This window comes from Cyprinus carpio, chromosome B1 (assembly GCF_018340385.1).
Source record: "Cyprinus carpio isolate SPL01 chromosome B1, ASM1834038v1, whole genome shotgun sequence".
Lineage (NCBI taxonomy): Eukaryota > Metazoa > Chordata > Actinopteri > Cypriniformes > Cyprinidae > Cyprinus > Cyprinus carpio.
This window is the reverse complement of record NC_056597.1, coordinates 36,983,819-36,998,807: the sequence shown is the minus strand read 5'-3', so window position 1 is coordinate 36,998,807 and position 14,989 is coordinate 36,983,819. Positions and strand designations below refer to the sequence as shown.

Sequence of the window (14,989 nt, the reverse complement as noted above, 5' to 3'; positions counted from 1 at the left end):
TAGTTTCCTATCTTTCTTTGTGGCACTGATTTAATTGCTTCAATAAAGTATCAGTTACTCAGCAAAAGCACAAACTTTGTTCTAAATTGTTCCATTGTCACTGAAACTGCTTCTTGTGTTTGTTAGGAAGAGAGAGAAACCAGTGTTTGGAATGAAATATTAGTGTACTACTTTCTGAATACTTTCTATACGGCCTGGCAGGCGTTTTCAAAAATGTTTAGAAAATACCAGCGTTCGTGTTCAAGTGGACAGGGCCTTAGTCAGATTTAGATGATGAAACATAAACGTTATTGTACACAAACACATTTATATATGTACACTTTCTGAATATGTATTTAAAACAAATCAATGTATATGAAAACACAATTTACAAATTTTATTTATTATAATGGATATTGCCTTTGTAATTACATAGATTTATTGACTTTTATGAACACTCAAATTCGTTTTATTATTACACATGTTTTTTTGATATACACAGAAGTTTAAATATAAATCTACACTTATATTTGAATGTGTGTGTTTATAAATATATATATATATAGTAGTGAAAATACAAAGTAAATAAAATACAAAAAAAATTAATCAAGTCAAAAAACAAATGTACAAATAAAAGTAAATATAATAGTTAAGTTAAAATGTAAAAAGTAGTGAAAATACAAAGTAAATAAAATCTAAAAAATGTGTGTATGTATATATATTTAAATAAATGATTTGCTTGATATTTTTTCACTTGTCTCGTACGGTGAATATAGCTGTAGTAGCTAATCGTGCTAAAAAATAATCGGTGCATTGCATTGTGGGATGCAGTATTCCGCAGCAGCAGGGAAGCTGTCATTCTCCCCAGTATGCTGAAATTATCTTTTTTTTTTTTTTTTTTTTTGGTCTTCCAGGATGTGACCTCAAACCCTAAACTCTGCTCGCTCCTGGATCACAAGTATGTGGTGCACCTGACGGATCAAGCGTACAGCTACCTGCTGCGTTACCTGCAGAGCGACGACAACAGCGCCATCTGCTGGGCGCTCGGCGCACATGTGCAGGTGTGGGCCGCACCGAATCACACACCACTCAGTTCAGCCAGAGAGTCGTCAAAGAAGTCTTTGCTTTCTTCCTAATCAGTCATTCCTCTCCTGTTGTCTTAGATGGAGGTGACAGCAGCGTGCAGAACTGACTACCAGCTGTACGGCACAGGGATTGGAGCGGGAAACACGACCTGCACTTCCTCTTCCTCCGCTGCATGGGCTGCGGTGGACGGGGTGGAGGGGGCGGAGCGTGTGGAGGTCACGGCCGGGTTACCTCAGAACGAGGCGGCGCTGGAGGCGCTGCAGGACTGCATAAAGCGCGTGCGGGAAGGTGCGCCTTCGCTCACCACCGTCTGCTTCTACGCCTTCCAGCACACGGATCAGCTGCTGAACACGGCCGAGGTGTCGCCAGACAGCCGTCTGCTGGCAGCCGGCTTCGATAACTCTGCCGTCAAGCTGTGGAGCCTGCGGGCCAGGAAGCTGAAGGCGGGACCTCACTGGACCGATGTGTCTAAAATAAGACTGGCCTGTGACATGCTGGAGGAGGAGGTGAGTGGCTCTCTCGTTTTAGACATCTGATGTTCATTCATTCATATCAGCATCAGATCTAATGGAGCTTACGGGTCTGGACGGTTTTCACTCTTTTGATGGGTTTCAGTATGTGTCTATTTATTTGACCTGAAATAGTTTACAAGGATTTTATTATTATTATTATTATTACATATTTTTTTGTTGTTATTTTTTAAGCCTCACTTTGACCAAGCAGAAACAAAAGTACAGAAGTGTAATACAGTGTAATGTACAATGGATATTAACTCTTAATTTTATACTAACATAAACTAACAAGTTAATAGATAGCAAAATTTACATATGTGAATGACATTTTAAACCTTTTTTTGTGCATAACTAAAGAACTAATAACAAAAACTAAACTCAATTTACAACCATCAACATTAACATCTTAACCCTAACTCTAAACACTCAAAACCTAAAAACAAAAAAAAAAATTAAAAATATTAATTTAATTTTTTTTTATCATGGTACTATTTGTTTACTGCTTTTAGTTTATATTAAAAACTGATTTTATTTAAATGTCAAATTATGCAATAAAATAATCAAGCGCACACACCCCAATTACTTTAATTTAATTACATTTTTTATTTTATTCAAATAAACCCTCATTTTAATCAAAGAGTCTTTGTCCAGAAGATTCATTATCAAATGTTACAGTAAAATACAGTATGATTTACAGTGAATTAACACTTTATTTTTACTAAATTAACAATATTTTATAAATTACTAAAATAGACATAAATGCTAATAAATAACCATATTTACATAAATATAAGAAGATTTTAAGTCAACATAAAATCAAACATAAGTAAAATTAAGGAATATTTAAATTATAAACATATTTGGATTTATTTTTAAAACAACACTAAATCAAACATATTGAAAATAAAATCAACAAAAAATAAAAAAAATCATTGCTAAGGACTTAATTTGGGTCAAAATTTGTACGGCAATATTACTCTTCTACTATATGTGACTCTGGAGCACAAAAGCAGTAAGTTGCTGGATATGTTTTTAGCAATAGCTTACATTGTATGGGTGCAACTGTTATTTTTAAAAATCAAGGATTAAAGATCATGAAGATATAATTTTTTTTCCCGCACTCTCCGATTTTCAAATAGTTGTATTGTTTAGTAATATGCATTGCTAAGGACTTAATTTGGACAACTTTAAAGGCAATTTTCTCAGTATTTAAATTTTTTTTCCCGCACTCTCCGATTTTCAAATAGTTGTATCTCAACCAAATATTGTCCGATCCTAACAAACCATTCATCAACGGAAAGCTTATTTATTCAGCTTTCAGATGATGCATACATTTCAATTTCACCTTATGACTGGTTTTGTGGTCCATGGTGGTTTAATGTATTTCCGTCCATCTTGAGTTTTTTACGTGTGTCTTTGTTTGTAATCAGGCAGATGACGAGGACGCCTCGGGCAGTGAGATAAAGACCCTGCGCGCTCACAGCGGCCCCGTGTACCGCACGGCGTTCCTGACAGATGGCTCTGGCCTGCTGTCCTGTTCGGAGGACTCCACCGTGCGCCTCTGGGACCTGAGCAGCTTCACGAACACCGTCCTGTACCGCGGCCACGCCTACCCCGTCTGGGACATGGATGTCAGTCCCTGCAGCCTGTACTTCTCCACGGCGTCCCACGACCGCACCGCACGCCTCTGGAGCTTCGCGCGCACCTATCCACTGCGTCTGTACGCCGGACACCTCTCCGACGTCGACTGTGTCAAATTCCACCCCAACTCCAACTACGTGGCCACCGGCTCCACGGATAAAACCGTGCGCCTGTGGAGCACCCAGCAGGGGGCGTCTGTGAGGCTGTTCACCAGTCACCGCGGGCCCGTGCTGTCGCTCGCCTTCTCGCCCAACGGCAAGTACCTGGCCTCGGCCGGAGAGGACCAGAGACTGAAGCTGTGGGACCTGGCGTCCGGCAGCCTGTTCAAAGACCTGCGGGGTCACAGCGACAGCATCACCAGCCTCTCCTTCAGCCAGGACAGCAGTCTGGTGGCCTCCGCCTCCATGGACAACTCGGTGCGGGTGTGGGACATACGCAGCGCCCACGGCAGCGCCCCCAGCGACGGCTCCAGCAGCGAGCTGATCGGACAGTACACAGGCAGCACTAGCAACATCCTCAATGTGCAGTTCATGGCCTGCAACCTGCTGCTGGTGACGGGCACGGCGCTGGAGAAACAGGAACAGTGAGAGTCTCAACAAAACACACCCTTGTCATATTTCACCCCAAATTCTGATGAAACGGTTAGGGTTCATTCAGGATAATCCCCTCAGTAATCTCAATGGCAAAATGTGTTCCAGTTTTTGTGAATTCATCCTATAACTAAAATGAAGCCATTTAGCACCATTATTATTTGGCTTGGTGACATTATGAAAAACATGTTCCTATGTTCTTATTACTGTAATGCAACAAAAAAAACAATGAGATACAATTCGAATGGTAAGGTATTTATCAGGGTGGTGTTTGTTGTATTGTCCTTAATCTATGTTGATTCAACAATAATTTGGGACATACATTTCAGTTTATTTTCTTTAATAGACATTTTGCAATAAAAATATTACTTATAAATTCATAATTTACAGCATTTTATCTTATTAAAGGAAAGTCAACAAATACTACCTTGATTTTCATCATTATTATTATTGGCATAGCAATAAGAATTTGGATGACAATTGTCTTCTTAATTGGCTTTATTTTCTTTGAGGAAAATATATTTGTATTTTTTTTTTCTTGTGAAATATGGTTGGGGCATGTTCTTGACAGGTTTTTGTGAGATTCACGCTTTGTGTTTTCTAAAGTGAGAGAGTGATGTTTTGGTTCATTTTTGTTATGATGTGTGTTGATGCCTCTAAAGAACATTAGAGGTGTAGCCTGCTGTTTTCATTAAAAAAATATATATTTTACATTATTTCCATGTCTGTATTTTTCATTCTGGCTAATTTCTGTTGTAACGTTGCTGTTGTTTGTTGATGGTCTGTGTTTATAAAGGTAAGCACATCCAGCACTGTTCTCCTGGAAGTTCACCAGGAAGCCAGATAAACTGGATTCATTCTAGTTTAAGCAGGAAACAGTCCTGATGAAGCCGTCATCATCCTAGTTTTTATTCCCCCAGTCACTAGGGATTGACTTTAGTTTTACTGCAACAACAACAAAAAACTTCCCTAGGAAAGCTCAAGAAGAAACAAAAACAACTGATTAATATAACTGCCACAGTTTGTGTTTTGTAGCTCATGGATGGACTGAATGATGACTTTCCTTGAATCTGTGAATTTTGCAACCCTGCTCTTAGTTTTGTATGAAGCAAGGCAAGTTTCTCCGTTTGAAGTTTCCTTTGTGTTCCTAGAGGTCAACCACACAATCATGGGATGTTTTCTTTAACAGTGAAGAAAAACATGACTTTTGTATTGTTTGGTTCCTTCCAAGAAATGTTTTTGCATCGTTCTGATACTTGTAAATATAGTTTTGTAACATTTCACAGTTGTCTGGATCTCATTTCTGATGTTGCAAATCTGATTACTGCAGTAATACCGCAGTAAAGTTCTCAAGCAGGATCCGATCCACCTCCTCACACACAGGTGTGGCTGCTTTCACCCAAACCAGTTCTGCTCTGGATGGGCGTGACGCCAACCTGACGAGCCTGTCCAGAGTGGCTGGATTCATCTCACACACACTCGAACACAAGCTCACTGCTCCAAACGAGTGTCACCAGTGTCCTGTCTGTGGTTTTGGACGGTTTGAAGATGCCCTACAGCGTGAATCTGCCGAGTGGCTCTGGCCAGGCGACCCTAGTGAACAGCACACAGGCGGACGGGAAGACGTATGAACAGCTCCGCCTGGAGTGTTTGCAAAAGGGGAAGCTGTTTGAGGATCCAGATTTCCCAGCCGTGGGCGACTCGCTCTTCTTCAGCCAGAGGGTCCCGGTTAACTTTGAATGGAAGAGGCCAGGGGTAAGTGACCCACAGTATGCATGATGCTGCAAGATAACATTTTTGACTCCTGGATGAGGTGCATACAGTAAGTAGAGTAGGATGAACTGGGTAATCACACAGATTTATTCCCTAGACTGAAATATCAACCAGCACAAACGAGACCTCAATCACATTTTTCATTCATATGAATTGGCACTGCGGAGGGAATTGAGGGTGAATTTGATGGGCTCTGATGTAATCTATAAAGCTGACAAATGTCTAGAACTGTCAAATCTGACGTATTCCCTTCTCTGTAATGCTCCTGCTGCTCATGTATGGATGGATGTTAGATGAATGAATGGAAGTGGCTTTACGGTTCGTAATTACTAATGGTTTCACCTGTAGTATTACGCACATTCCAAAAACATTTACATCGGTTTTGACCTTTATGTCACACTACACCTACCTTTGCGAGCTACATGCATTTATAAAAAAACCATCTCACCACAAAAAAACTTGTCATGCAAGTTGAATCAACCAGGCTGGCTGCTTTATGAACACACCAGAACTTTATTCCCTAACATTTCACATTCCTTTAAGTGTCAGTCACAACAGAGGTCATATTTATACATTATTTATACATGAAGGACATTTCTGAAGCCATGAAGCCACTGGAGACTGATGCATGCAGTGTTGGGGAAAGTTACTTTTAAAAGTAATGCATTACAATATTGCTTTACTCCCAAAAAAAGTAACTAGTTATGTTACTTATTTACTTTTTATGGAAAGCAATACATTACGTTACTTTTGCGTTACTTTCGTGTTACTTTTTAAATATGAGCAGGGCTTGGTTGTTTTTAATACAAGTTCTATTTATAGCAAATACATATAAAAGCCCAGTCACACCAAAAAGTGTAATGAATAAACCTCAGGCTGAAGGAAAAGTAAATTCACGTCTGTACAGTAGAACACAGCAGAACACTCTTCAGCAATAAAAAAAAAAACAATGAAGCACAATTGTTAGTTTATCTGAAGTCATTTTTGCTTGTTAGTATGGTTGAACTGGATCATCAAAGGTCATCAGCAAAGACATTAGTCAATAAAATGGGATTAGATACATTTGTGTTATTTAACATATTTAATTATTGCAGGTTTGCGCCAGATTCTGAGTTTGCATTTCACTGTTTTAAATCATTCTGATGAATACTAAATCTGTTTTTTGTTTTTGTTTTTATTTTTTTGTGAGTGGGATGAATTAATGCACATTCTCTTTTAGTCTAGAACTACATCATGTTCACACAGTGCACACAACGCCTCTGTACTTCCGATTTCTCCCAATATGGGGACAGGAGACTTGTCAGTCAATAAATGGGAAAACAAAATAACTGGCATTACTTTTTTGAAAAAAGTAACTCAGATATTTTCTTGTAAATTAAAAAGTAATGCGTTACTTTATTAGTTACAAGAAAAAAGTAATCTGATTACGTAACTCGCGTTACTTTTAATGCGTTACCCCGAACACTGGATGCATGCAGCAGGTCAGGAATGCAGATGGAATTTTGGCATGCACGGAATGCATGGTTTATTTAGTCTTGAACGATTGAATTGAAAGTGGATGTAGGTTTTATTCTAGTTGGAAATAGACTACTGGGTTGAGTTGGTTGCCAGTAGTTGTAAAAAATGATCTAAGATGCTCCGCACCCCTCCATCAAGCTTGTTAAACTCTGAATGATACTACAACTGCATTTCATTCCAGGGCGTTCCTGCAGAGTGACCTTAGATATGCAGCGCCTGAACAGTGTGGGCTTGTGTTAGAATGCGAACACACCTCACACAGGCATCACGGGCTTTCACACACCTGTCTCTGTCTCTAATCAAACGCTTCAATAGATCTACAGTAACGGCAGATCATGTGATGTGTTGTATCTTCTGGAAATGTCTATAAAAATAGTAAAGATTGAAAATACTGTTGTATAAACAACCTACAGTATCCAGCTCTTATTGCATTCAGAACATTTCTTATCATGGATGGATGGATAGACAGCATGACAGGTGGATGTTATTTGATCAATTGATATTTTTTTTTCTCTGATCTCTTCAAATTCAGCAAATCTGCGAGATGGATGATAGATAGAGGGATAGCATAACAGATGGTTGTTATTTGATCGTACTGACTGATATTTTTCCCTGATCTGTTCAAATTCAGGAAATCTGCAAAGACCCAAAATTCATCACAGGAGGAGCCACCAGGACAGACATCTGTCAGGGGCAGCTGGGTATGTTTTCCTGTCGTTTCAGGTTACTCAAGTGTTTTATGACTAAATGAAAACCTAATCTGAGCAAAACACCTCAAATGACCAAAGAATAAAATAATGGATCAGTGTCGGGGAAGATTACTTAAAAAAAATTGATGCAACACAACACACCAAAACTCAAATAAAAAATAAACAGCCTGAATGAAATGTCAGTGAATAAATGGGAAAAGCATTACTTTTATCACCTGGGCTGGGCACCAAAAATGTTTTTAGAATAAATGGGAAAACAAAGTGACTTGCGTTACTTATTTGAACTTTCACACCAAAAGTGAAATTAATAAGCTTCAGCCTGAATGAAATGTCAGTGAATAAATGGGAAAACAAAGTGACTTGCGTTACTTATTTGAAAAAGTAACTCAACTATTTTGTTGTAAATGTAAAAGTAATAAATGCAATGCCTCAGCACTGTGACTGATCATAATATGACCTCCATGCATGCTGCCCTTCATGTATGGCCACACAGGAGACTGCTGGTTGTTGGCAGCGATTGCCTCCCTGACCCTCCATGAGGAAACTCTAAAAAGAGTCGTACCACACGACCAGAGCTTTGATCGTGGCTATGCTGGAATCTTCCATTTCCAGGTGAGTCCCACTCTCGGAACTCTCTCTCTATAGTTTCCCCATGACCTCGAACCCTAACCATACTCACCTTGTTCTGCAGTTCTGGCAGCATAATAAATGGCTGGACGTGGTGGTGGACGACAGACTCCCGTGTGTGAGGAACAATCTGGTGTTCGTCCACTCTGCTGACAATACTGAGTTCTGGAGTGCACTTCTGGAGAAGGCCTATGCCAAGTATGCACTTGAGTTTACAAAACACGATACGCCTTGACGTCTTGTCAAATCTAGTTTTGAGACGTCAAACCTGTTTGTGTAAGTCAGTCATCTCCTGTGCGTCTCTCTCAGGTTGAATGGCAGTTATGAATCCCTGAAAGGAGGAAGCACCATGGAGGCCATGGAGGACTTCACGGGCGGCGTGGGCGAGATGTACGAGACGAAGAACGCCCCCACAAACCTCTTCCTCATCCTCAAGAAAGCCGTGGAGAGAGGATCGATGCTTGGCTGCTCCATTGATGTAAGCAAAGCTTTGCTGGATTCAAAGTGAGATCAGTAGCTGTTCCTAAATTCCAGATGTTTGTGTTTTCGTATTATTAGATCACTAGTTCTGCTGAATCTGAAGCGCAAACCACTACTGGTCTGGTTAAAGGCCACGCTTACTCCATCACTGGAGTGGAGGAGGTAACCACAGCGTTTTCATCTCTTTTTTTTTTTCACAGATTCACTCTTTATTTTCTCTCTATTATCTCTCACGTCTTGTCTTGTCTTCAGGTCAACTACAGAGGAGCAAAGGTCCAGCTGATTCGTGTTCGTAACCCCTGGGGTCAGGTGGAGTGGAACGGACCCTGGAGCGACAAGTAAGCGTCCACTAATGGTGACACTTGAATAAAGTCCATTTGTTAATTATGATAAAAAATCATAATAGTAGTCAGTAAGAAGCATCATACAGCTGTTGTGTCATTAACTATGTTTCCAACTAATAATTTTTTATGTGATTTCTGGGATGAAATAAGCTGAAAAATGCACATAAACTCAATTGAGCCGGATAACTTTTTCATTTAATAAAAAAAAAACATTTACATAAACTATAATGGAAACACATTTACCAAATTAATTCATAGATGAAAACTTATGTGACTTGTGAACTTATGTTGCCTCAACAGATTGTGTATTTAATAGTGCCATCAAACGATTAATCTTGATTGACCGGATCCAAAATAAAGGTTTTTATTTACATAATATATGTGTGTGTGTGTACTGTGTATATTTATCAAATATATATAAATACACACACACACTGTAAATATTTTGAAAATATTTACATGTATATATTTATATTCATGTAATTTATATTATATATAAATATATTTAAAATATAAACATAAAAATTTTTTCGGAAATATATACATGCATGTGTGTATATTTATATAGACATAATAAATATACACAGTACACACACATATATTATGTAAATAAAAACTTTTATTTTGGATGTGATTAATCGCGATTAATCATTTGCCAGCACTAGATTTAAAATGATTTGGTTTAATTACCTCACAGAACTTACTGTGTTCCCAAACATCAAGCATCCACCCAGAATGCAAGATAACAGAACAGCATTTTTTGTCTGTGTGCTTTGTTATGTAGGAAAAAAGAGCCACAGGCTTCCCCAGTTGCAGCAATTTTTTATTATTTCATTACTGATACTCTTGTGTTCTTTCTTTAAATCTTGTTTTTCAGTTCCAGGGAATGGAGCGCTATTGACAGTTCAGAGAAGAATCGACTGCTGCACAACTCTCTGGATGACGGAGAGTTCTGGTATGTGTGACCCATCACATTTAGAGTAATAATAATACTAATAATAATACTTTTTATTTGGTGGTGCCTTTCAGAACACCCATGTAATGTAATGAGGGGCTTTGAAAGTTAACAGAAGTTGTTCATATCAGGGTGACTGCTCTTAAAGAATCGCTTTCACATGAGAACCAGGATGATCTGACTCAGCGAGCTCATTCGGATGTGTGCTGTGAACTAACATGACTTGCTGTGTTGCAGGATGGAGTTCGGGGACTTCAAAGCCAACTACGATAAAATCGAGATCTGTAACCTGACTCCTGATTCTCTGTCAGACGACGGTAGCAAGAAGTGGGAAGTCAATCTGTTTGAGGGCAACTGGATCAGGGGCTCCACTGCTGGCGGCTGCAGGAACTACATCGGTCAGTATCATAGATTTCACCATAAAATCATTTCATCATGCTAATCCATGCTATCGTTTATACATGAGGCCCAGAAATTTTACTATTTACAGTTGCTCAGACCTATATTCGTGTTCCTCTTGATCTCGGTTTTCCCTTCTCAGACACATTCTGGACAAACCCGCAGTTTAAGCTTCGTCTGGACCATCCAGATGATGGTGACAAGATGTGCAGTGTCATCGTGGCCCTGTTGCAGAAGAACCGCCGTCGGCTCAGGAAAGAGGGGCTTGACATGGAGACCATTGGCTTTGCCATTTATGAGGTAAAGGAGATGTAATACTGTGTTGGAAGAACTTCATGTAGTGCCTCCTGCTCCACTGAAGTCTGACCCGCTCTCTAACTGTACCCTCAGGCTCCTGATGATCAAGATCACCAGGGGAAGGACTTTTTCCGCTACAACGGCTCTAAAGCACGGAGCCGTTCTTACATCAACATGAGGGAGGTGTCCGAGCGCTTCAGACTGCCGCCGGGAAACTACCTGCTGGTGCCCACCACCTTCCAGCCGCACCACGAGGCTGATTTCCTGATCCGGATCTTCTCAGAGAACAAAGCTGGAGCTATGTATGTCCATGAAAATACGCTTCAGTGTTATCAGCCAGATTTTAAAGAAAATATTAGCTGTGTTCATAGCAAGCATTTTGATGCAGCTCCAAAAAATCACAAAAATGCACCATTTAAATACTACGAAAGTAGTATATATGACTCATAGCATTATATTGCACTGTAAGTCATATAACTTTTTATATAACAGCGCATTATTCACAAATAATCTTAGTGTGTGCATGTACTGTATCTATGCATTCCACTGGCATTGTATTAAATATATAATCATAAAAGTATTAAAACAATAGTGAACTATTAATTTATGAATACATGTTTTTCCTTCAGCACATTTTGGAAACATATTTCCATAAAAAAAAAAAAAAAAACTAAAATGTATTATGTATAGTCATTATATCCCGTAGATTTGTTTTTACACCAAATAACTGTACGATGTAATGTGTTTTGTGTTTGCAGTGAGATGGGAAACACCATTACAGCAGATCTGCCAGAGGTGAGTTAGTTCATTTATAGTCTTGCTGGGAGCTGGGAAATACTCCTTCACTGGACATAAATAGTTTAACATACACTGATGTTGTATGCTAAAAGTGTGTGTGCATGTGTGTTTCTGTTTGATTCGCGGCCACCGAAGCCAAACCCTCCTGAGGAGGAGACAGATGAGGAGAAGGGCCTGAGGAGACTGTTTGAACAGATCGCCGGATCGGTAAGAAACTGAAAAACTCCAGCTGGGTTTCCCAAAGCGAACTGCAGGGTGTTGATAAAAAGCTGATGACAAACTAACATTTAATTAAATCCTAAAAATGTGACATTAAAGTAAACAATTAATTTTAAAATAAAAACAATCAAGATATAAAAAAAATATGGGGTTGCATTTGTGCCAAAAATTTGCTATACATTTGTCTTTGTCTACAATTACTGCCTACTTGTTCAGGTAAATCAGTATATGTTGACGTATGTCGTCTGGTCTTAATCTGTGGTCCTGCCGTCTTTTTCTCTGTTGTCCTAACTGTCGTTTTGTTCTGTCATCCTAATGTTGTGATGACAGAAAAAAAATGACATTAGGACGACAATAAGGATGACAGAACAGGACAACAGAATAAAATGACAGAACAAAATGACAATAAGGACAACAGTAAGCACAACAGAGAAAAATACGGCAGGTTGACAGATTAACACGACGTCATCAGACAACATACATGTCAACATATACTGATTTACCTGAACAATTAGGCAACGACTGTAGACAAAGACAAATGTATAGAACAGAGCACAAAGCAGTCGACTCATTTTTGGCACAAATGGAACCCCGTAAAAAAGCTTATTTGTCTTATTTGTTTACCTGGATGTCTTGTGACCATTAACCGACATAATATCAAATGTGCAATCATACTAGTGTATTATTAAATGATTGAAATATTAACTTAAATCTTAGGGGGCACTTTGAGTAAATATTTTAGGTCAAATTATTAATATAATAAAAATATATATATTTTGTTTGTTTACCTGCATGTCATGTGACCATTAATGACATTAGAGAGCCATGAACATAGAATGTGTTATTAAATTATTAAAACATCAACAAAGGAGTTAGGCTGGGGAAATGTTTGGGAATCCCAAAACAGACCGAGCTCGCCCTCCTCTGGTGTGGCTGTGAATTACTGTATGTTTTACACTCTTCTATGTCTCTATGTAGGATAACGCCATCAGCGCCAGAGAACTGCAGCATGTGCTGAACAATGTTCTGAGCAGAAGTGAGTCACTGTTTTCAAGCTTTTTAATCCAAAACCAGAAATACCATAAATACCGTACATGCAACTGTCTCTCTGCAGGGAAAGAGGTGAAGTTTGATGGTTTGACCCTCAACACCTGCCACAGCATCATCAACCTGATGGATGTATCCTCTCAATGGCTGTGCATGTGCTATTAGACTATATAAACTAACCCACTTCTGCCTCAAGTTTAAGTACAAAATCAAACATTCAAACCCTATGATTTGAGTTTTACATCTTTGATACATGAGTATTATTTTGAGCCATTGTTGCTGAGTTTTCCTGAACCGAGTGCAGGTGGATAACACCGGAATGCTGGAATTCGAGGAGTTCAAAGTCTTCTGGGAAAAGCTGAAGAAATGGATCGTAAGTTACAGAATCATACATTTACTTGCTAGCTTGTCATCAACGACCATCTTCCAGAATATCACCATATATCTCAGAATGAAGCTTCCACAGAGAAACTGTGAAGTTGTGTTGTGTGCTGTTGTAGATGCTGTTCCTGGCTTACGATACGGACCGCTCTGGACGCATGTCATCCTACGAGCTGCGCAGTGCTCTTAATGCTGCAGGTAAACATTACAGTGCAGTTTAAACAGAATTATTTAGAAATCAGTGTTTTATCTGACCCTGTTTGTGTTTTCTTCATCCAGGCATGAATTTGAACAATAAGATTTTGCAGCTGCTGGGTCTGCGGTTTGCAGATGAAAATTTTGACATCGATTTTGATGATTACCTGACATGCATCGTGCGTCTGGAGAACATGTTCAGTACGTTATGACGATGCGTTAACTAAAAGTCTTGTCTCTGGACTGCAGTGTATTTCTGTATTTCTTTATTATTAACATTCAAAACATGTTGAGTGTAAATAAAACCTGGTATTTAAATCTAGATTTTGACTTATGTTACAGGAGTTTTCCAGGCCTTAGATAAACAAAAGAAAGGAGTGATCAATCTGAACATGATGCAGGTAAAACTTTTTTTTTTTACCTTTTTGAAAATGTAAAGAAAGCATTATTTATTTATTTGCAGTGCATGAACTACAACAGTTGCCCAATTTGTCAAAAAAGCTCTTAGTAGTTTCCTTATTTAACAATGTTAGGCAACATTTTAAGGCACATATTGCTTTCAAAATTCAAGTTTCATGCATTTTGAACTGCTTTCATATGTTTTAGTAAGTAGTGTTACTCCTTTTAATAATTCTAGCATGTCAAAGTTATAAACAAATCTTAATTTCTTCACAGTTCCTGATGTTGTCCATGAACATATGAGGATTCAACTAAATCCAGCAGGAACGATGTGATGAACAGAGTCAGCTGTGCCACTGTGGATTTTCACTGTTACGCTGAACAGTTTTTACACACGTTTTTGTTTGATTGTGGGGTCTTTCCCGTTGCTACTCACTACAGATTTACCTGAAAGTTTTTCTGATTATTATGTGAAAAAAATTCTCCAGTGTTGTGTTCTCGATGGCACGTTTACTGTTATTTTTCTGTGATTTGAGGCATGTTCACCCTTTATGGATGTTGCAAGAATCTGTAATTATTGCAAGATGTATTATTCACAGAGCTGATCTCGAAAGGTGCATGCATAAATGAACAAAATCAGGAATATAAACGAATAAAAATGACAATCAACTACTGTGGCTATTGTTATTGAGAAGATGTAATAGAGCATCCACTAACTAATAAATCTTTGTTTAATATTAAACAAGGTCCAAGCATTTTGTCATTGATTCATCACCAGGAAAAAAAAAAGAATAAAAATAAATAAAAATTAACTAAATGGGCAACGTATTACTGGTTAATGAAATTAAAAATGTTCAACAAATCAAGCAAGCAAATAAATGAATTAACATAAATTAAATAAACAAAATAAAAACAAAAAAAACAAAATCTTTCACAATTTTCACAATAAAACTAAAAAACTAATATAATCTACATTTTCTTTATATATTTAAATGTGTAATATAATTTACATTTATATTTAACTATGCGTGCCTGGTGT

The 14,989-nt window shown here is 38.4% G+C and overlaps 2 protein-coding genes across 2 annotated transcripts in view; both read left to right on the top strand.

Annotated features, from left to right (window-relative positions):
* The window catches only part of LOC109055647 (TAF5-like RNA polymerase II, p300/CBP-associated factor (PCAF)-associated factor), a 7,040-nt gene extending 1,949 nt beyond the window's left edge, over positions 1-5,091 (top strand). The window contains exons 5-7 of the mRNA XM_042717334.1: positions 894-1,040; positions 1,143-1,571; positions 3,008-5,091. Of these exons, the coding sequence (XP_042573268.1) occupies positions 894-1,040; positions 1,143-1,571; positions 3,008-3,805 (1,374 nt within the window). The 3' untranslated portion in view covers positions 3,806-5,091. The remainder of the gene's footprint in view (positions 1-893; positions 1,041-1,142; positions 1,572-3,007) is intronic.
* Positions 5,092-5,254: 163 nt separating this feature from the next.
* LOC109064365 (calpain-9-like) lies at positions 5,255-14,692 on the top strand. The gene is made up of 20 exons (XM_042717333.1): positions 5,255-5,563; positions 7,731-7,800; positions 8,303-8,421; positions 8,501-8,634; positions 8,746-8,914; positions 8,995-9,078; positions 9,169-9,254; positions 10,138-10,215; positions 10,453-10,613; positions 10,757-10,914; positions 11,005-11,213; positions 11,670-11,706; positions 11,836-11,916; positions 12,907-12,964; positions 13,043-13,107; positions 13,280-13,348; positions 13,476-13,554; positions 13,636-13,752; positions 13,894-13,952; positions 14,227-14,692. Exons 1-20 carry the CDS (start codon positions 5,357-5,359, stop codon positions 14,251-14,253), a joined length of 2,067 nt encoding a protein of 688 aa, XP_042573267.1. The 5' UTR covers positions 5,255-5,356; the 3' UTR covers positions 14,254-14,692.
* Positions 14,693-14,989: the final 297 nt, after the last annotated feature.

Bases quoted from the DNA above. Each gene is read 5' to 3' on its own strand.
- LOC109064365 (XM_042717333.1), top strand. From the start codon at position 5,357: ATGCCCTACAGCGTGAATCTGCCGAGTGGCTCTGGCCAGGCGACCCTA. The intron at 5,564-7,730 runs GTAAGTGACCCA...GTTCAAATTCAG, and splicing joins TTGAATGGAAGAGGCCAGGG to GAAATCTGCAAAGACCCAAA. The intron at 10,614-10,756 runs GTCAGTATCATA...TTCCCTTCTCAG, and splicing joins CGGCTGCAGGAACTACATCG to ACACATTCTGGACAAACCCG.